Below are 22,351 nucleotides of genomic sequence, written 5' to 3' on the forward strand. Positions count from 1 at the left end.
GTTACTTAAAAAGTATATATATATATATATATATATATATATATATATATATATATATATTATCCAAGTGTTGCTCACTAAATATGTTAATATTGGGTAGCTAAAGTAGGTGCATTTGCATCTGACGTACCTTTTTTGTTGTTTTTTAAGCATTGGTGCATACATTCTTTATGCAATGTATAACAATATACTTCTATTTAGCATTTCTGTGTTTGTCTTGGTGCTTCTATGATATACGTTTTTGATAGGCTCCTTTATACTGATGTTTTAATGCTGGATATAAGCAAAACAATTTACATTAGTTAGTTCTCTATAAAAGGAAAATTAGGGCCAGGCCCCCCTCTTTTATGTTTTTTAGGTAAGTGGTCTACTGTGAAAGTGACTAGTGTTTTTAGGCAATGTATTGAGACAATTCAGTGCATAGTACATGGATCTTAAGCCCCAAACTCCCTGATGTTTTGTATTTTTCAATAAATTTAATCTTAATAAATAAAAGAACATGGAACTAATGTTTGTTTGTTTTATAACTTTATGTACAAATAAATGTCCTTAACTAAGGCAAGAGAGAACCTCTAGAAAAGTTCACCTTTCATATCAAATGGTCACCACAATATCAAGGGGGAAAGACAAAAATAGAGGAGGAAAGTATTGTCTTCTATGGCTCTGTACTGCAACAATAATCCTAGCTGAATTGTATGCCCTTGACATAAGGTGAGCCTTAAAGGTGTGAAGCATGCTCTTTAATTGGACTTCACATTTTGGGTGGGTCGTTGGGGATTTGGGCTTCTTTCTTTCTCTCATTGAACTTTACTTTCTCACATGCAGGAAGGTGTAAGTCTGAAATGCCTTTTTTGTAGCACTGGGGTTGGCTACATAATCCTGTTTCAAAATTCTATTCTGTTTAATGCCATGTCCATTGTTAAATCATTGGTGCTTAAATCATTTCTTACTACTACCCATGTCCTTTTTTGGTCTACCTCTAGCCCTTCTATCCCCTTCAACTTGCAACAGCTGACCTCTTCTCACGGGTGCTGTTGATGGTCTTCTATGCACACAACCAAACCATCTTAGTCTACTTTCTCTCATTTTATCACCTATTGGAGTTGCTTCTAAGTTCCAATGAATGATTTTATTTTTGCTCATATCATTTCTAGTTTTCCACTCATCCATCTCAGGATACACATTTCTGCAACTCATTTTTTGGACATGTTTCTTGACTGCCCAACACTCTGCTCCATACAGCATAGCTGGCCTTAAACAAGATAAATTAGAAGTGGCAATGAATGCTGATATGGTGTTCTGTGGTATTTCCATTTTATTATCATGTCAGATAGATTGTTTTTGTAGAACTGGTAGTTGGAGTACTCCATGTACATCCGGGATAGCCCCTAATTTTCTTATGTTTACTTTGCTGATACTTTACAGGCACAAAGTTGTGATTGTAGAAGGAAACTATGTGCTCTTGGAAGATGGGATCTGGAAGGAAGTTTCTTCAATGTTTGATAAAAAGTGGTAATTTCCAAGTTTCTTTTGAAAGTTAATTTACACAATCCAATTTTATGTTTGGCCATGTAGAAAGTGAAGAGTGGTCATTGTTGAGTGCAATGGTAAAACCTTGGGCTGACAAGCATGAGAATGGGGATTTGATTCTGAGAACAGGCACTTGGTGAAAAAAAAATAAAATGCCATACCCAGTCTATCCCTCTAAAGACCCGAGATAGTGGTGGGAACCTTCATTAATAATGGCCCTTAATATGTGGCAAGTGAAAACTTGTAGATCAAAAGTCTATCTGATCAAATAATTCTAACCATTTAGGACTATTTCTTGACTGTTAACTTGTAATTTTACCTTCCAAACATATACAATTTGATCAGATATTTATGATCACTGAACTTGGGGTGACACTGTATCTAGATCCTCTTGAAAGGGACCTTTGACTGGATAATCTGATTTCATGAACGTTTGCAGACCCAACTGTTATTAAAGTACTATCTCAAACATAAAAAGGAGAGAGAGCAGAAACATTTAATTTTTTATGGTATTAGTTAAGATGAGTTTGTTCTGCATGCCATTTAAAACTGGAGATTTTTCTCCTTTCCTCCTGAAGGTTTATTGAAGTTGACATTGGCAAAGCAATGAACCGAGTTTTGAAGAGGCATATCTCGACAGGTAAAATCTTTGGATATTTTCTTAATGCTTGTAAGTTCCACCAGAAAATTTTCTTAATCTGAGAATTTTGCAGTTACATTTCTGCTCCTTTTATAGAAAGAAATTTGTTTCCTTCTTCTTCTTCTTCTTCTTCTTCTCTCTCTCTCTCTCTCTCTCTCTTTCTCTCTCTCCCACACACACCCCAAACGGTACATAACCAACGTACATTATAGTTCTACAAGGCCTTGGGGTAGAAACCCCAAGAACATCAGCAAGAAGGCGATGTTTCACACCTATTGGGTGCTTATCATATATCCATCGTCACTTAAAGTGAATTGTATTGACGACCATCTTAAAAGAAGTACAACAAAAGAGAAACTAAAAAACCCCTAAACCAAAGTAAATAAAGAAAGAAGGAAGAAAATGGAAAAGCAAATAAAAGAATGGCGTTTGGTTTTGATCCTCTCATTCTTGTTTGTTTTCATTTACAGGAAAACCTCCAGATATTGCCAAGTGGCGGGTAAATTTTAACTGATTTTCATGCTTATGGCTTTCACTATATTTTTTCGATCCTCAAGGCCTTGAACCACAAAATCGTTCTCATCTACTTCCAATCAATTGTCCAGATAGCATACAATGATCGACCCAATGCAGAGCTTATCAACAAGTCAAAGAAGAATGCAGACCTAATAATAAGGTCAGTGAACTTCTAAAGAGCCTGTCTGCTGGATTCTAATCAGAAGGAAAAAGGATTCAACATTATCCTAATTATCATTTTCATTGACTTGTCCCAACTAATGGGGATTGGCTGCACGGAATTTGTAAGAGAACAAAAAAGGAAACAAATTGTCTTGGTTGATGTATGTCGTATGCACCAAATTAGTTATTTCTTGTAACTAAATCAAGGGATTCACAAAGTGTTGAGTATGTTTCTTGGAAATGGAACCTGTGACTGAGCATTTGAGGTTAAGATTGATTCCTTTCATTTGGAAAGTCTGCTTGTTAGTTGATTCTAGCATAAATATTTATATAATATTGCAATGTCTTGGAAAGTGAAGCCTAAGATGGACGCAACTTATTAAGGGAAGCCCCCTTATTTATACCCAATTCCACTATTCATATGGATCATAGAATAGGGTTCTACAACTTGACGTCGAAGTAGATTGAGTCAGGTCCATTCAGATTCAGCAGTTGACGAACTAGTCTAGTAGTTTACTATGAGGTGGCCCTGGGCGTTGCCCCTGCCATTAGTATCCAGTTGACGGAAGACACCCTCGTCCAGATCTAAACCTCCGTTGCTGCACTTATCCAGTTGCCCCTGCCATTAGAATTGATATCGTATCGTACCGGTTGCAATTTGCCTCGCGACATCAACACGTGGAGTGATATGGACGTGCGATAAACGTTGATTTCAAAGCCAACTCGGGGTTGGGGATGATTAAGATGAGCATGAACAACTGGGGAACTGCCACTGGCTCTACAAGCACGAGATTGACGAGTACACAGAACAGAACACTAGAAGCAATTAATGAGGTCGTCATCCCTAAATATTAATTGATTCGTTGTCATCCCTAAATATTAATTGAATCGGCTTATCCACTCCAGGAGATTAGAGATACTATCATATACTAACATGATCTCACACTGCATATCTCATACATGCAGGTTTGAGTCTCATGGTAAAATGTGTTGTGTTAGATGAAATTGGTAGAGGGTTGGAACATGTTTTGTTGGTAGACATAGGGAAATTGCGAGACCGAATGAATTAAAGAACAACAGGTGGCAAAAGTTGGTCGTTTGCCTTTGGAAGATTCCTTAAGATTGAAAGAAAAGGTAGGGAAAGACAACTTTTCCTAAACTTCTGTTAGACAGTTTTTGTATGCCCTTAGCTTCAATCAATTCTGATGTACTTTTGATATTTGAAGTACATGTTTGATTCATGTTGTGTGGTATGCTTCTGTGTAAGACCTTAAAACTGGATGCTTAATGAGGCTTGTGTTGGTTTTGAATGTTCACAGCCGTTGGATAAGTCTGGGGGGATTTATCTTGCCAAGGCTGACACTGGGGTGCTACCAACTGTTGGGGTGGCTTGTCTCAGCCGCCAGAGTAAGACCCAAGGCACATGCAATGTAGGATTAGTTGAACCCTTGAATCGGACCAGATTTTCAGTATTGCCCTGGACCTTGGAGATAGATGGGCAAAACTGAAAAGTTACAGTCGACCCCTAGACCCGATTATGGTACTGCACTAGGTGTCGGATTAGGCTATCTTTGATATGCCAATCAGTGAGATCCTTAGCGGGGGTCAAAACCTAGGTATGTTGGGACAGTCTATGAATTCATCTGAGTGGGTGATCATAGTGATAGGATCAACCCCTTTGTTCGACAAAGGTAATGATCGAGAATGCACTCTCTCTGATGGACACCAAATTCTCGGGATCCATGTAAGTAGAGAGTGCAACATTGTTCCTTGCAGCCGAGGGAGAGGTCTTCTCTTGTTGAACAGTGCTTGAACATTATGGACTGAGAGGTTAAGTGTAAGGCCATTTGAGATAATACTTGATGGGCTAATCTTGCACCTGCCCACAATCCCTAGGTTTTTATAAGATGGCTTGGCCCAAGGACCATTCAGTGTAAGTGTTGGGCCCATAGGGTCCATATGATGGGCTCAGGGGTTCATTGGGCTTTCTAGTGAATTCGGCTAGGTCTTGTAATAAAGGTTGGGCCGAACCCATGTGGCTGGTGTGTATATCAATGCTTGGGTCTCACGCCATACAAAGAAGCCTAACTAGGCAACAGATTGGAAACTAATTGAGCACTGATTATTTAATGGGCCAAAAGCCCATTTCAAACTGTGCTGATATGATCACCCACTTATGGGGCAGATCTGAGAGTAGGGTTAGCTGATAGGATGGGGTTTTAACCCTATCTACTCTTAGAGACCTTCAAATATGATTTGAATCTGGTAACCTCTTGATAAGATCAGGAGTAGGCTAACCTAATCTACAGATAAGATTAAGATTATCCCCATTCAAATACAGAATTGGACTGGGATAACTCCTAATAGAATTAAGGGATTCTTAATCAACAAAAAAAGGAGGAAACCCTATCAAGAATTATCAGAATTCGAACCTAGGGTTTTTAGAGGCATTCTTCTGAAAGTCTGAGATAGGATCTCATTATCTCTAAGCTGAAAATTGCTTCTACGCCAATTCAGCATTAGGGAACTCCTCCAGCCGCCACCACCTGCTGCATAGTTCGATCTTCACTGAGAAGGGAATCAAGAAATCAGTTCTTGATATCAGTTTTTGCTGAAAAACTGATCGTGTTCGGTGCTCATTGTTTTCAGAGGATTCTTCTAAAGAATTCGGTGTGTAGGATACACTTTGCTGGTTCCGTTCCACAGTTGCTGCATCATCTTCAGCAGGAGTGGATCTTGGTGTCTTCTCTAGGTGTGAATACCAACTTTGGAAGATATTATTTCTCTGGATTAGGTATAATCCCTCTTTTGTCTTTTGGTTCAGATCTGGTTCGGTTATGGTTCAAGTAGGATCCTAGAATTTTGATTCTAAAATTAGGGAATATGATTCCCAGTTAGAAGAAAGTGGGAAATTTTTGAAATTTGCCCTACCCTATTCCGCAATCTTTGACGTCCATACGATGGATCCCACCATTCTTTCACCCTAAACTTTCTATTTCTCTAATTTCAAATTCTACAAAACCAAACACAGCCTACGGCTTTGCTGGGCACATTTTTCTTTTTCTTCCATGAAAACCGGAGGATACTAGGTCACACTGCCCACTCACCAAATGAATATGATAAACAAGACTCCGGATCTCATACCCACTTGAACTCTATGCACACCTACCCACAAAATCTCTGCATTGGCTCCTATACATAATAACATGTGAGAGCATGAGATGTGACTGCCATGTTCATAAACAGCAGCTTGATGGTGGGTGGTCCGTCCCATGTGTCTAGAGCTGACGGGGTATACCGTGATTGGGCCAGTAGAATTTTAGATGATTTGTACACTTTTGACAAAATTGGGTTATGTGCCATGTGTAATGTGATAAGAAGATGAAAGAAATTCCTATTTATTATTCACAATAATGAAGACAAAAGATCTGGGTTTCATTTTAATTCTATAAGTCTGTGGAAATTAGAAATATTAGGTTGGATTATAGGGTATGCACTTGTTAACACAACCATTCTTTTAAAACCATAGCTTTTGAAAATCAATTTACTTGGTTTTAACGACACTGAAATCAAAGATAGTCATCATGCATGCATCTTTTCTGAAACGAGGAACGTATATACATTAACCAAGAGATCGAAGAGGATAAAATTAAGCTTGTTGTTTTAGAAAGGAGAGGTTTAGTGATGGTCTACTTTTGTTTCTCAGAATAAAGATCTCTTATGCTGTAACGCTGATGGTCTACTAATGTGCAATTCTTAAAAAAAATGAAGATTTGGGTGCATCTTTATTCATTTATTAGGGAAGATTTATCTCCTTCCTTACTTGATGACACAACACTTCATTAGCATAGGGAAGCTCTTATCTCCTTGTTGTTTATTTGGGTATATATAGTCTACTTCAGTACTCTAATTATTTATAACTAGAAAATTAATCTGGCACTTGAACTAGCTAGATCACAGCAGAAACAAGGAGGAGGGCGATGAGGAATGACGCTCTTTAATCGCCACAGTTGACGAACTGGTAGTTCACAATGAGATGGCCCTGGTTATAGCCATTGCCGTCAGTGTCGATCTGTTGGAAGACACCCCAGTCCAAATCCAGACCACCGTTGGAGCACTGATCAACTATCCTCACTGTTGCCTGAGCGCCGGTTCTTGTGTTTGTGACCTGCATGCATTAATTTGATCATCAGTCATTAGAATAAATTTGTGAGCATTTCATCAATATTAATTCTCTCTAGTCTCTACAAAGAAAGAAAAAAAAAAAAAAAGGGTTGTCTGTTTGTAAATCCTTACCCGCAAGCACCTGCCACAGGCGGCCTGGCCGGTGGGTCCGACGGGGCCACAGAAGGCAGTCCATCCATACTTGCTACGCCATGAGAGGGGCTTGTTAGCGTCCCATGTGGAACAGAAAGCGCTCACTGCGTTCAAGTTCCAGTTGTTCTGCTGGGGGTTGTAGTAGTGGTACGTCGCTCGCACGCTGGAAGCGCTCTGTGCTGTTGCACCTGCTACCAGCCAGATGAGTAGAAGAAACGCAATGCAAACATTAGAGCTCCTCCTCATATTTTTTCTTTCTCTCTTCTTCTTGCCAAGATACGATGGCGTTCGATCCAACCCACAAGGCTTGAATTTATAGAGTACTTGAGTGGAGGCCTAGCTGTATGAGAATAATTAATTACTGATGTAGCCTTTGAACAGTTGGGGAGTTTCAAATCATCCTTCCTAGTTCCTGCACCTTATGACAATCTAGAATCAGCTGGGATTTGGAAGTAATTAAACGTTGATTTGATCGTTTTTATAATGGAATTTGCTCTAATTCACCAGAATTGATCGGAGTTCTATGCTTAACAATACATACCCACATGGGAAATCCTATTCCTGGCTGAGATGATGATTAACTAGACCAAGATTAATCAGGTCCAAGTCAAGGTCAATGGTGGATTGGATATATAGATCTGAAAAGTCTAGTCAATCATCACATGGGTGAGAGTGAGAGGGAAGAAAACTATCTACGTACGGATTACACATTACAGAAACCCTAATGGGGCGTTTCGAGTTCCGTGTCAAGGTGGGCTGCTGGCAGATTGGCACATGGCAACTCTGTCCTGTAATTTCCATGTGTTTGGCCATTTATTGGTTTCTTTGTTTTCTGCCCGAGAAATATGTGATAATTGAGAATTTTTTTCCTAAGGTTGATGGTGATGCCTTGGAAAATAAGGTATGAGACGTCGCGACCGACGATGAATATTTGCTGATATTCATCTACTTCACCTCATTTCTAGACATCCTCCCTCATTTAAGGGGGAGGAGATCCGTCATCAATTTAGACTTTTAGAGATGAAATTGTTTTTTTTTTTTTTTTTTTTTCGGTTTTTAGTTTTGAGTCATGTAACAAGACACGATCTTACGTAAATATTAAGACCCATATCCTATAGTCTGTGTGTTACCTACTTAACTTCATTTTACTGAAAGATGCAACTTGGACGGATCGAATGTGAGCCCAATCCGATTTAACCCGAGTTTTTGCATGGATTGGGTCTAGGATTTTGGGCTGTGGGATCTAAACCTGAAAATTTAGATAATTTGTACATAATTTTCCATCACTTCTACTTTTAAATTGGGCCAGAAGACCCAATAAAACATGATTATATACATACACATACTTTTCCATTAGTTCGACTAACCTGGCCCAACTCAACGCGAGCCTGAGCTAACTCAAGTTGTACAGGGTTAAGCTCAGATTGGGCCTGGGTTGATAAACTTGAGCTTAGGCCGAGGTATCCAAAGGTTGGACATGCGTTGACCTTCAGCCGAGGTATCCAAAGGTTGGACATGCGTTGACCTTCAGCCGATCCAACTCGTCCAAGTTGCACCCTAATTTTATTTAATGCACCTTACTTAGGAATCATTTATACATTTGTCTAGGAATGTTTTTTTGTTCCAAAGATTCCCCTAAAAAGTCTCATATGATAACAAAACCCACCCCATATTATTTTATTCCAAGAATAAAATAAGAAGTAATAAAAGACAAAAAAAAACAAAAAATAAAGAAAGATAACAGAAATTAAAATATAAGATAACCAATCATAGAAAAATATTTTTAGTCTATTTTAAATAGTTTTGTTTTTTATTTTGTGTTATTTTCCTTTATTTTCTTTTTTAATTTATTATTTTTTATCATTTGTGCTATTATTGTCTATAATTATGTAAAGCTATATAGTATGTCTTAGTAAATGATCCTTTAATTTTTTCTTTGTTTGTTCAACCTTAATATTTTTGTATTTAATAATGAATCATTTATCTATTTGAATTTGGACAATATAATTATAGAAGGTTAAGTTTAAATCATAATAATGGTGAAACACTATCCATTGTTAAATTATGTATCCTTAAGGCTTTGTTCACTTTTCGGTAGGTTAATTACCCAAGTAAATGCAATTACTTGGGTAATTTTTTACTGGGAAACTCTTATCCGGGTAAGTGCATTTACCCATGTTCTTTTATTTCTTAGGTAAATAAGGTAATGACCATTTTAGTCATAAAAATCTATTATTAAAATGGGCATTTTTGTCCCATTCAAGTGTTAGCAAGTTTTCTCTTAGGTGGGAAAGTTATTTACCCACCTAGGAGATGGGTATCATTTTCTTGGGTAAGCGATACCCAGAAAAATAAATTTTCCCTAGTCCCCACATTAATCTGAAAAATGAACATGGAATTCTTGGTCAATGAGAACCAAAATCCCATTTACCAACTTTCCCCCTCTCAAAATCCAAAAAAGAACACCCCTAAAGAAAATTTATATATGAAACAAAGTAAAGAAACACAAGGGATCGATTTACTATCTTCTTTATTCATTATATCCCCCCTGTAGCAACCTCACCGTAAGAAAAAGGGAAATTTTGAGATTCATAATTGCTCGTGGCCTGAATGAGAAAATTTCCCAAACTTAATCATGTTACATAAATTATATAATTTTTATATTATATATTTTGGGTTGGGAGCTTCCTCTAATCTTCTTCATATCCAAGCTTTTAAAATCGCAGTTGCTCCTCACGGTTAGACCTTTCAGACTATTCAGTTTAGAAATCGCTTCCATTTTAACCCTGAACCATTATTTTTCCAAAAAAACTGTTGAATTGGCCTGTGGCTCACTGATCTGGGTAATCGAAATATTTACCTGTTTGACCCAAACAATAGTTTTTGGGCTAATTTTTTAACCTGTTATGTGTTTAGACCAGATGGTCAAAATACTGACCCAGAAATTGATGGCCAACGCAATTTTGGTTCCAGATGGAATTTTAGAACATTGTTTACATTAACAATATTTTGGTTGCAAATTGTTGCGTTATTGGTCTTAGTGTTTGATGGGTTTCCCAAGCAAACTTAAGGTAACCTGTTGGGCTGGGTTGGATTGAATATTGGGCTATTAGGCTACATCAACTTAAACATGAAACTGAATTGGGTTAGGGTTGAGGTATGAAGCCCTTGAACACATTGAGTTGGCTAGGGTTGAGTTCAACCCGAGTCAACCTGGCCCAAGTTGAACACTAAACAGATTCAGACGCCCTCTTCCAGAGGAAAAAGAATTTCAAAGGGTAGCCTTGAGCTCAGTGGATGTGGAGCACCATTTGAGAGCTTAGTATTCCTTCTTATTGAAATAGTCAGGTTTTTGTGTTTAGACTTTAGAGTGAATCTTCAAAGCAAAAAATTGTACGAACACTCTGAGATCACGGATCTAACTGTGCATTAGGAATGTTTCCCCTACATGTATGTTAAATGCCAAGCTCTCAGGATGTTTGCATGATTTTTGCTTCTAGAAAATCCCGCTCGTTAAGTGAAGGTATTATTAGTATGCATCTATACTATCAGGGTTGGACTATGATACTAGAAAGATATGATATCTGAAAAATTTGTGACCGATCAATCAACATATAAACATATTAATCAATTAGGTGGAATTTATCAAAATTCAGGGATGAATTTTGATTGATCGATTATATCTTTCCGACATCATAGATTTATCAAATCTTAATCTTACCAAGAGGCACTTGCCACAAGCGTCCTGGGCAGTGGGTCCAACAGGGCCACAAAAGGCAGTCCACCCATACTTGCTGCGCCAAGAAAGGGGCTTATCGGCATCCCATGTGGAACAGTAAGCACTGACTGCGTTCAAGTCCCAGCCGTGCTGCTCAGGTTGGTAGTAGTGGTAGGATGCATAGACATTGGATGCGCTCTGGGCAGACACGGACACCTGCATCTGCAATGAAGAAGACTAGCAGGAGCAACACAAAGCTTACATTCCAACTCCCCATTTTCCTAATAGCTAGAATTAATGTTGAGACATATATGGTTTTAGCCCAGGAGCCTTGAATTTATAGAGCAGAGGCCATAGCCCATAGCGCTGGCAATAAGTAGTCTTGCAAACTTGAACTTGCATCATTCATGACAGAAGTTACTGCTTATTGATATATAATAATTGTAAGAACGACTCTGTCCGATGGAGATTTGGGAAGAGGAATTAATGGATCAGAGAAAATAAAAAATTGATAAAAGAATTTGGGATAAGTAGACTGAATTCTACTTCAGAAATCTGAAATTGCAGGTCTCACCTAATCTATTAATACCCCATTTTGCCCATAGATTTGATATCAATTTATGGTCAAGATTCATCCTATCTATACGATATTTATACGATGGAGTTAAGATTTGCAAGGATGGACCTCCCCCTCCCGAAGACTTTTACCAATATCATTTATATCCATCACGTACGTTTCCGTGTTTTTCCATTCCTAATCCTCCTAGCTAGATGAGGGTTCAATATTTGTTTGAAGTTTTCAACTATTGTCCAAGCTTCAGATTGGCCGACTGGTTTCATCTGCTCGGTGGGATCCAACTTTCTTAAATGTTGAGTGTTTGCTCATGAATACTTGAATGATTTTGGACGTTGCATTGGAAATCTAAAAATTGGACCGGGTCAATTTAGTATGAACAATTGAGCAAATACCTTAAGTTGGAGCTTGCAAACTTAATAAGACCTGGAGAGAGAGAGAATCTGTTCTTTTTTTTCTCATATTCAATGGATGATTGGGTTAGGTATGGGCTGGCTCACAACCATTTAGGATTCAGCAGCAGCTTAATGGGTGTAAAATAGGTTTTGATGAAGGGTAATTGGTCTTCCCAAACAAGTTGCGACACGTAGCCCTTATCGGCATCTCAGTGCTGAGTCAACAAACCAACTAGGTAAGTTAGCTCGGAGCACCTCGCCCAATCCAAACTCTACCTCAGCAAGGGCAAGCTGGTGGATCTCGTAAGATTACTGGCGACCTACCCAAGGAGCTGGCCGAGTTGAGGTGAGTTAAGACAATCCACGAGGGAGAGCTCACTAACCATTCCCAACACTTTACCTAAGGGAGCCGGTGTTGTGACCGTTAGAACAGCTTGCCATACCGCACACCAGATTTTACTTGAACGAACTGTAACTATCGCATGGAACTCGCAACCGACAAATTGATATGCCTAATATTGCGGAAACAGCACCGTCAGAAGCACAGGGCCATTGCCGGAGGCCTTGAGCCCTTGATGACTATAAAAGATGCCTAAATCCACCTAGAAAGGTATGCATACTAACACACTCTCAAAGAAATCTTCATACATTTATTGACTTAAGCATCGGAGTGCCCTTTCCGGGTAAAAGATACCCGGGCACTCTCATCTCTCTCTGTCATCTACAGTATATTTCAGCTCGAACACATCAGTATCAACTCAGCAAGCCTCGGCTTAACGAACCTCTACTTTAGAGTCTGAATCATCTACCACGAGGGAACTTCCAGATTGTGCGACATCAGGTTTGTTGATTATGGGTAGGTTGTATCTATTGGGCCTGTTCAGGTCCATGCAAACTCGCTTGGCTTTCAGGTTTCACGTTTCAAGAAAACACCCTCTCTGAATTTCTGGATTCCAATATGTCATTAGTAATCCATCTGTAATATTCTTTTAAACATTTCTAAAACTTCAAACTATCCTTATATTATTTTATGAGACTATTTTGTCCTTTTAATTTAGTTTTCTTCACTAAAATTCTAATTCTCACATCTTTTTCTCTCTTGCTTTCAACAAAGTTCATCTTAACAGTAACTTGAGAATGATTATTTTCATCATTTGATAATTTTCAAAATTTTACTTTCACCATCAACCCTGTAATACTATTGGACTTATAGTATATTGTCATGCTAGCCAGGTCCTTGTTACAATCTTTTTCCTTACCCTTTATATATTAAGAATTTATTTTGTTGAATGTTATCTTCTTGAACTTAGCCTGTCAAACTAACACTAACCGACCAACTGTTTAATTCACCCACCTGGTTCAATCTGCATGAACAGATAAGCCCATTTTTTAAAATTTGATTGAGAGGATAGAGTTAAATAGAGGGGCATTGTTGTAATCTTGAAAACGTTTAATTTTGGGTCATGGATTTACTAAAACAACTTATCCTATAATTTGCATTTTACTAAAATATCCCCTATAGTTCGCAATTAATGTACTTAATCAACCCTTTATTAGATGAAAGTTGAAAATGACAATTTTGACTCTAACTTCCATTCAAATAAATTTAATCAAAAGAAACTAAAATTGAAAATATCATTTTTGCCCCTAACAAGACACAAACAACCACTCTATTTTATCCTATTTGGTCAATTTGATTTCCTATAGGAAGAAGTATTAGGTGTACTTTTGGAATAAAGAAACATGGGTTCATACCCATGAATATTTTCCATTCAGTTTAGGGGTATTTTTGGAATAAACAACATGAGCCCATGCCCTTGAACATTTTCCTCTTAGTTTAGGTGATCATGTTACTATTTTTAGATGGCAAAACAAATAGTCGTTCTTGAATGCAAATTATAGGGGTGTTTTAGTAAAATGAAAACTATGGAATAGGCTCAAGTAAATCTGTAAAACTATGGGGGGTATTCTAATAAATGACTCTTTATTTTTTAAGGACAAATTTCTTAAACTGCCCTTATGATTTAGCAAATTGACTAATTATTGCACCACCCATACTGTTTCTAACAATTGCCTAAAACTTTCTCTATGACTAATTTTTTGTCGCCGTTCATGACCGTTATATTTTTCAAAAATTCTAATATCTCCTTTTATAGTAAAAAATGCCCAAAACCTGCTTCAAAAATTCCTAATACGTCCTTTTATAGTAAAAAATGCCCAAAACCTGCAGATGAGGAAGCAGATTACTGCTCCGTCTCCATCTCTGTCTCGGGGCTTCGTCTCCATCTCCGATGCTTTACGCGGTGATCTTTGACCCTGCAATTGTTGCCTTTATGATTCTCTTCTTGTATATCTTATGGGCTTCTACAGGAACTTAAAATACTTGAATCGTTGTAGAGTCTCAGACGTCCATTGTAGTTGCGTTGCAGCTCTGGTTTTTACAACATTCTAGGCTTTCTCAGTAATGATACTCCTCCCGCCATTTTCGCCTCCACTCCGGGCCAATTCCAAATCTAACAGCTCTGAGTCTCTTCTCTCTTCAACTACACTTCGCAGTTTCTGCCGCAAACCTTTTAGGATTCTGGTGATTTATCAATTTCGGCGCTCCAAGAAATGGCGTGTTTCAGCTGCTGTTTGGGAATAATCGGGATATCAATACATTTACGAAGTATTCTGGTTGCATACTCGAACTTAGCACGTCCGAGGCAGATTCTTTAACAAATTACAATCTGCCAAAGATTGATTCAATTTATCGTAGGAAACCGTTAATTCTGCGTTGCCTTATACAAATTAGTACTAGTTTGGGTGATGGTTTGGGCTTCGGTATCTCGATAGCTTGATGGAACAATCAGATGAGATGTTCAAGCTGAGCTACATCAATCCACTGCCGTTCATGATTAATCTTTCTTTGTCAAGGGTGTTTATGGTATGACTTTGGGACATTTGTGGATGGTTTCCATAATTTAACTCAGAAAAAGGCAGAATGTAAACAGGAGTAGCTTTTGATTTGTGTCAAAAAATCTAAGGTTCAGTTTGGAAGGAGTGCAAATACAGATATGTACAACAATGTAAATACATACAATGGTGGTTCACATCTTAGCCGTGATTTCCCACAGCATGTTAAATTGTTAACAACAAGAAATCTGGCCATTAATTTGGAAACGACAAAGCAATCGATGTTTATAAGGATGGCTCTTAGTTATTTGCTCCTATACACAAAGGAAGAAGGAGATTTTTAAGACCGACCCAACCCCTAACCAAACAAGAAGGATTAAACAGGTTGATTTGGACAGCAATGTTTCCCGGCCATTGGAAGTAAATAAACCGATCGTCGAATGCGACTTCTGGTAGCCGTTTGGTGAATGCAGAGCAAATTATAGTTTTTGAAAATTTTTATAAATTGGGTTTTATTTTAAAACTTTGAGGAATAGTTGGTGGCTAATTTGACATTTCCTTTTTTCTGTTATTACTAAACGAAAATGTCAATCGTCAGAAAAACTCAAAGAATACTTTAAGACAATATAAAAATAGTAAAGATAGAGTTAGTCAATTAACTAAACCATAAGGGTAGTTTAAGAAATTTTCTATTTTAATAGAAAATGCAGAACAAAGGGAATTTAGAGTTTTAAGCAAAAAGTGCAACCATGATTCAAATTTTCCTCCTCCCAAAAACTTTGTAGGCATCTTGAAAGCATTTGCATCTAGCCACATACATCTCCCTTTGAATTTAACATACATGTACCAGAGATATTTGCATTGTATGGATGGAAGGTGGATGGACGATGTTTCAAACAGCATGAAGAACTATTTGGGAAAGGAATTTGGGCCCGCAACCATCAAATTCAGCTAATCCTCCTTCTTTAGGTTATGGGACCAATGATAACATCCCAAACCAACTAAAAAGTGTATATGACCCACAACATCTATTGGGAATATCTCCTTACATGTATATTAAATTTATAGGGAGATATTCCCAATGTGTGATTGGATGCCCTGCCCTCCATTTAGAGTGTAGAGTTTACTTGGAGGATATCCCATTGCCTTATTTTTGGCTGGGGTGGGGTTTTATTAATGATTTCAGATTTGATCCTCACGGAACCTTCCTCACACTGTCCTTATAGCCTTTTTGCAAATGTGTATTGAGAACATTTCAATACTTGTCTGTTTTTTCTTTGAGGGAGAGATATTCCCAATACACAAGTACAATGGACTGTGAGGACCGTCTTGTGTGGATAAAATCCAATTTCTTTATTAATGATTTCACAACCATCATAATTTAGTAAATCCACTTTTGCCATATGTTGACAACCTCACTCATTTGCCCGTTGTGGTGGGTTGAGTGCACCTACACTATAGATGAAAAATTTGGAGAGCCTAAGAAGGTATTTGATAGTGTGAAAATAGTGTGGACAGGGATGGGTTATACTCCAATTCATCGTCTATAATATTTTCTTGTGGATGGGCCACACTATGGTGTAGACAGTTTGTAAAAAAAATTCGATATAATGCACTTGTGTTACATTGGTCGAACTACTCTCATTTTATTTAATCTTTTAATATATTTTAATTTATATAGAAAATATTTTTTAAATTATTTATTACTGAAGATAATTCTATGATGACAAATATATTTATTAATAATTATGGATTGATATTTTATTTTACGAAGAAGTATGAAAACACCTGATGCAGAATTCTGAATTCCAGCCCCCCCTACTACTAGCCCTCGCCCCCTTATAAACCACATCCTCCCCGTGAATTTGGCATCAATTCACATATAGGATGCATTCCCCCTGTACTATGGGGCTATAAAATTCTGATATGGTTGATTAGTCATTCTCCCTTTATTTTATTTTATTCGTTATTGTTTTATATTATTATTTCAAACTGTTCCTACTGTTCCTACTATTGGTCTATTGGTTCTCAAAGGCAATGTCTCAAACATGAGAAGGAAATAGAAACAAGGAAGCCTGACTACTGTTTTCATTATTATTATATTTTTTTTTGAGACTTTGGCTATCAGACTGGATAAATAGATGTTCTCGTTAATTATCACTGGATGTATCTGGGTCAATTGCCTAAATAATTAATCTATTTTGTGGACCATGGCTTATCTTATCTTGTTATTTTGAGTCACTTGAAAGAGAGCGGATTAACTGAGCTAGATGGCTGAGACCGCATCTACTCCCAACAAAAATCACTTTCAACATGATCTCATACCACACATCTCACTAAAAAATCACGGCCTATCATGTTTGAGATGGGTCTGGGTTCCATTCCCATAAAAACTCAGCATGCACCCTGAAACATTGTTTCCGATGTGCGGATGGATGCCAAAACTCTCAGGATGCGTACAAGGTTTTTGTGGGGAGGAGATCATGTATCATTTGAAATGTGCAGTGTCATATGGGAGTAGACCCAACTCCTGATGGCTGTGTTTGTAGCTGTGGGTCCGATAATAACTTCCCAGTGCCGTGCCAGCCATAAATCCAAAGTGAGAGATTGAATAATTATGACGATATGCATTTTATTGGCTTGCATGAGGCATTATTATTGGTCCTACATCCATGACACAGCCATAAGTTCAGCCAATTCACAATTACACAAAGTGACAGATCATGTTCACTTAATTTTAGGTTCAGTTTGGAAGTAATACAAATGCAAATATGTACAGTGTAAATACATACAAAATAATACAAAATATAAAATTTTATACTCTACATATTTGCATTTCTATTCCTTCTAGACTCAGTCTTACAAGAAAAATAGTCTAAGGTGGCGGTGGTATGACGACCTAGATTAGAACTACCACCAGCTTAGGCCTTTAGACCGCCGCCTCAGAAGTAAGTCGGCAGCCATGAGTTCGCCTCCTAAACCGTTGCCAGCCTAGATTAGGACCACCGGCTTAGATAGAAAAGACTGTTGCCTTTGAGGATTGGTCCAAGGCGGTTCTATCATCCTTAAAGCGGCGGTATATCAGAACCACCAGCTTAGAATTAATAAAGGTGACGGTCTAAACAATTGGGTAAATATCTTTGGATTAAGTTAATTGGGATGTTACTTCCATTTTTTAGGTGGCAGTCTAAACTAGCGGCTTAAACCTCTTTAGACCGCTGCCTTATATCCTTTGGACTGCCGTGTTAGGTGCTTTTTATGTCTAAGGTGGCAGTCATACATCCACCAATTTTGCTTTTTTTTTTTTATTTATATCAAGTTGATTTCAACATTTTTTACCTATTAAATACAAATCTCATGGCAATTAATACATAAAAATCAATTTAAATAAAAAAATGAAATTTATAAATAAAATCTTTAAATTGAATTATTAATTATTATAACATCCAAAACAAATTGCTTAAATATAATATCCAATTGACATATAAAAAGTATAGGGAATTTAAAAAAATCAACTTCTTGAATAACGTAACACATCTTCCAATGCAAATCCACTTAACATAATGGTTGAACTTGCAAATAATAACATATAAATTGTTAGAGAATGTAAAATAAATGAGAGATCAAATGCGGTTCTAATCATATTGGAATAGCGTCTGGGTTTTGCACTCAAGGCTCAGTTTAGGAGTACAAATATAGCTATGTATAGTGCAAAACCTTATATTTTTATAAATTTGTACTGTACACATGGAAACAATACAAATAATATAGTTTTCAAAATTTGAGTATGCCAATTAAAGTTTTATTTTATTTTTCTAATTGGTTATTAATTTCTATTTAGGCTTTGACAATTTTCTACCTGCCAAGTTTTTATCCTAACTCCATATAAAGCACTTTGCACATTAATGTTTTCTACAATGATACCGGATACACATGACATGTTTTATCTTCCCCTAGCCCTTCTAAGCTGTAAAGAGAGTGAAAATGACAGTAATAGACAAGATTATTAATATATAATCAGATATATTTCACCTTATTAATTTAAGAAAAATGAAAATGAAAATCAGCTGTACATCTGGGTCCATTTGGTTCGCAGCCATAACCAGAATCAGAATCAGAATGGTCTATTCCCATAGTCTATTTGATTCAAGACAATAATGGAAATGAGAATTAGAATTAGTCGGAATGGAATTTCATTCCCAAGGGACAAGGGAGGGGGTAGGGAATGGTCATTCCCTCAAATGGGGAAATGCCATTCTAGCAAGAATAGGAATGGGATTCCAATTCCACTCAACCATACAGTTGGAACCAGAATAGCCCATTTTGATTCCGATTCCAGACCCTTATTTCCCAAACCAAATGGTCTAGTTATAGTCTTCATAAAGGTATGTATGCACAGGATCTGAGCCTATATGACCAAGTAGTCAATCCCCATTGCCCCCATTATAATTAATTAAATTTTATCAGCACAAGGTATGAGTGGGTTTGTGCTTGTCCATGCTTAAATCCCGATGTATTTTTAGTGTGAGGTGTATTAGAGAATAAAAACCTATTCAGGACCTCACATAACAGCTTAAGCTTTATGGTTGGATGGTTCTTTCACAGTATGTATGTAACTTATTACCTAATACCATGTCCAGGGCACAGTTGATGTGGTGAATATAAACATTGGAACACCCAGTTTGTATCGATACACAATCATCTCCTGTAAAAATATAAATTGGTGCATAGTTAGGAGAAAAACCTAAGCAAATTTCTAAACTTTCATTATGGATCTCTAGACATGCATTTTATCCATCAAAATTGGCCACTGAATGTGCTTATTATGTTGTGCCTACCGGATCTAATCTCTTTATTTTCTTATGAAAAATGGCTCGACTACAAGGACAGATAGCAGGTTGCCATGTGGGGTCTTCATAATTTGCTACGTGGCATGTATAAGAACAAACCACATAAATGAGTACGTCATTGTAAGTACGTTAAATGAATACTTTCAATTTTTTTTGACACCTGTTCCTTCAAATACTTTCAACCTATCTTTGACAACTTTTATCAAATAAAGTGTTCACTGAATGTGCTTCCTATCTTGTACCTATTAGATTCAATCACATTAAAAGTTATCTTTGATTTTTTTTCAAGGATAGGTTGAGGGTATTTGAAGTAACAGATGTCAAAAAATGAAAAGTCATGGTAAAATAAAATTAAGAGAGGTTATACCTCAGAAGAAAGATAGAGATGGCAAAGTAAGAAGAGTTTGGAGTTTCAAAAAATATCCTTCTAATTTTAAATACTTATTCACACAAGAAATGGTTGACAGTCAATTGTTTAGGCAATCGGACATGGATCCGGATACATTCAGTGACAACCTGAATATCTACTCATCCAGAGATACCCAACTACCCAAGAGTCTAAAATTGAAGACAACTGGCGGACAGGCCTCAAAGACAAAATCACGGGCTCAATATCTTTATTGTTTCTACTTGCTTTCCATGTAGGAGATATTGCTTTGGAGAACCAATAGTAGGAATTAATGAAATAGATTTAATTCTGATGAGCATGCATGGATCAATGACATAGTGATAACTTGTTAATTACATGATATGACGTCCTTCAATTTCTTTCATCCTACTTCCATTGCTTCCATTTAGAAATTAATCACAAAAATTAAACAAAGGAACAAGATTCATGAAGCCGGTCGAGATAAGGCTTGGATGATAAGGTAATTGCTTAGTTACTGTAATTAAGCCCGTTTCGGTCCCTACCATCCATTTTTAATTGATGAATGCATCGGATGGCTTAAATGCTATGAACTTGCTACTCAAAATGATGGCCGGCCGGACTCTTTTTCTTCTTTTTATCTGTAAGCAATTGATTATTATTATTTTTTCCAAAGTCTAAAGTAATCAATCCAAAAGTCAAGGAAAAGGGAATCAACGTCATCCCACTTATTATCTTCATGATTTTTGGCTTATCTTAATTAATGAGAGAGAGAGAGAGTAAATGTATGCACACATTAGATTAGATTGATCCACTCTTTTATTTCAGTAAGGGGGAGGGGTTCAAATCATACAGATTTGCAGATTTGCAGTAAGGATCAAATACAGACATACATATTAATATATAGATGCAATTTTATTACATGGAAGAGTGTGGCCTCATTCATCAGTAGCATAATAACCATCGCCGCAGTTGACGAACTGGTAATTCACAGTGAGGTGGCCGGCGTTGTAGCCGCTGCCATCGGTGTCAATTTGCTGGAACACACCCCAGTCCAAGTCCAAACCACCATTGCCACACTGATCCACGATCCTCACTGTTACCCGAGCGCCTGTTCTCACGTTTGTGACCTGCATCCATCCATCCATCCATTCATCCTGATTAAGTTTAATTGTTTAGATGCATGCAGAATATATAATTAATGTTAAATGGGACTTACCAGCAAGCACTTGCCACAGGCGGCCTGGCCTCTGGGACCGACGGGGCCGCAGAAGGCAGTCCACCCATATTTGCTTCGCCATGAGAAGGGCTTGTTGGCATCCCATGTGGAACAGTAGGCGCTAACTGCGTTCAGGTCCCAGCCGTTCTGCTGGGGGTTGTAGTAGTGGTACGATGCATACACGTTGTTTGCGCTCTGGGCGCTCACACTCACACCACCCGTCAGGCAGCACAATAGCAGCATGACTAACCCAGTTCTCATATTTGAACTCCCCATTTTCATTTTTTCTCTTCGATCCATCTCCATAAAATGGTTTTGGAAAGCTCTGATTTATCTATATATAAATATATAGATCTAGAGAGAGAGAGAGCACTGGGGGGCGGAGGCCTAAATCAAATGTACTCACACAAGGAAACATTTTTTATTTGAGGATGGGTGGGGTGGGACCTGGCTGGATGAATTGCGTGTTTGGGAGGTGGGCTGTCAACAATTCAACAATTCAACATAGAGATAGATCTAGTAGATCCCCACACCACACCCTATTCAATTCTTTTAATTATTTCATTTTCAGATGATCCATTTTACATTCATTTACATTATTTCTGGGTCTTCCTTGGGCTGGGCTCTGGATTGAAAACTCATATTAGACCTTAACTCCAGCTGGGCCTGGATTGAGGAGGCTTCAGAGGGACTGAGCCCTAATCCAACATATGCCCCGCCCACTCAATAACCATATACAGTAGTTTTTATATTTGTGTAGTATGTATGTGTATGTTAATATATTTATAATATGCACATGATCAATATGGACATGGCCATGCACATGTCCTGACTATCTGCTTTGGATCCAGATGAACGCAAAATTTTAAACCAACTGAAAAACCGAGTGGTTGAGAGAATCTTTTAGCTTCACAAGTTCACATGACGACATGAATGATGTGGCCATGTTTTCCACTGGCCAAGGTCAAAAGCTCCTTATTTGTTAAGGGTCGTTTGGTGATGAATTATAAACTTTTTTTTTTTTTGCTAAGTAAGAAGTACATACTATGAAGGAAGTTTCTGACGGGCAATATAATTTAGGGCCCACAAGGTCTATTGCCAAAGGCAGATTTCGGCATAGAGACGCTTGGCACATAGCAAAAGCCAGAGAAAAAACTCTTATAGGTAT

At 37.6% G+C, this 22,351-nt stretch overlaps 3 protein-coding genes across 3 annotated transcripts in view; 1 reads left to right on the forward strand and 2 right to left on the reverse strand.

Moving 5' to 3' along the window:
• LOC148879017 (P-loop containing nucleoside triphosphate hydrolases superfamily protein) overlaps nt 1–3,142 on the forward strand; it is a 68,969-nt gene extending 65,827 nt beyond the window's left edge. Inside the window, exons 9-12 of the mRNA XM_088960385.1 lie at nt 1,426–1,512; nt 2,109–2,170; nt 2,641–2,669; nt 2,776–3,142. Coding sequence (XP_088816511.1) covers nt 1,426–1,512; nt 2,109–2,170; nt 2,641–2,669; nt 2,776–2,862 — 265 coding nt within the window. The 3' untranslated portion in view covers nt 2,863–3,142. The remainder of the gene's footprint in view (nt 1–1,425; nt 1,513–2,108; nt 2,171–2,640; nt 2,670–2,775) is intronic.
• Nucleotides 3,143–6,606: 3,464 nt separating this feature from the next.
• LOC148879018 (pathogenesis-related protein PR-4-like) lies at nt 6,607–7,479 on the reverse strand. Its single transcript, XM_088960386.1, has 2 exons — nt 7,145–7,479; nt 6,607–7,016 (listed from the first exon to the last, which is right to left on the reverse strand). Exons 1-2 carry the CDS (start codon nt 7,409–7,411, stop codon nt 6,846–6,848), a joined length of 438 nt encoding a protein of 145 aa, XP_088816512.1. The 5' UTR covers nt 7,412–7,479; the 3' UTR covers nt 6,607–6,845.
• Nucleotides 7,480–20,765: 13,286 nt separating this feature from the next.
• LOC148879019 (pathogenesis-related protein PR-4-like) lies at nt 20,766–21,530 on the reverse strand. The gene is made up of 2 exons (XM_088960387.1): nt 21,184–21,530; nt 20,766–21,094 (listed from the first exon to the last, which is right to left on the reverse strand). Exons 1-2 carry the CDS (start codon nt 21,487–21,489, stop codon nt 20,903–20,905), a joined length of 498 nt encoding a protein of 165 aa, XP_088816513.1. The 5' UTR covers nt 21,490–21,530; the 3' UTR covers nt 20,766–20,902.
• Between the last annotated feature and the right edge of the window lie 821 nt (nt 21,531–22,351).

This window comes from Nelumbo lutea, chromosome 1, assembly GCF_056320005.1.
Source record: "Nelumbo lutea isolate HS-2025 chromosome 1, American lotus-T2T, whole genome shotgun sequence".
In the NCBI taxonomy this organism is placed as follows: Eukaryota; Viridiplantae; Streptophyta; class Magnoliopsida; order Proteales; family Nelumbonaceae; genus Nelumbo; species Nelumbo lutea.

Excerpts from the sequence above, each read along its gene's own strand:
- LOC148879018 (XM_088960386.1), bottom strand. The coding sequence starts at position 7,411 with ATGAGGAGGAGCTCTAATGTTTGCATTGCGTTTCTTCTACTCATCTGG. Across the intron at positions 7,017-7,144 it reads CCTGTGGCAGGTGCTTGCGG|GTCACAAACACAAGAACCGG; the intron begins GTAAGGATTTAC and ends TAATGCATGCAG.
- LOC148879019 (XM_088960387.1), bottom strand. The coding sequence starts at position 21,489 with ATGGAGATGGATCGAAGAGAAAAAATGAAAATGGGGAGTTCAAATATG. Across the intron at positions 21,095-21,183 it reads CCTGTGGCAAGTGCTTGCTG|GTCACAAACGTGAGAACAGG; the intron begins GTAAGTCCCATT and ends GGATGGATGCAG.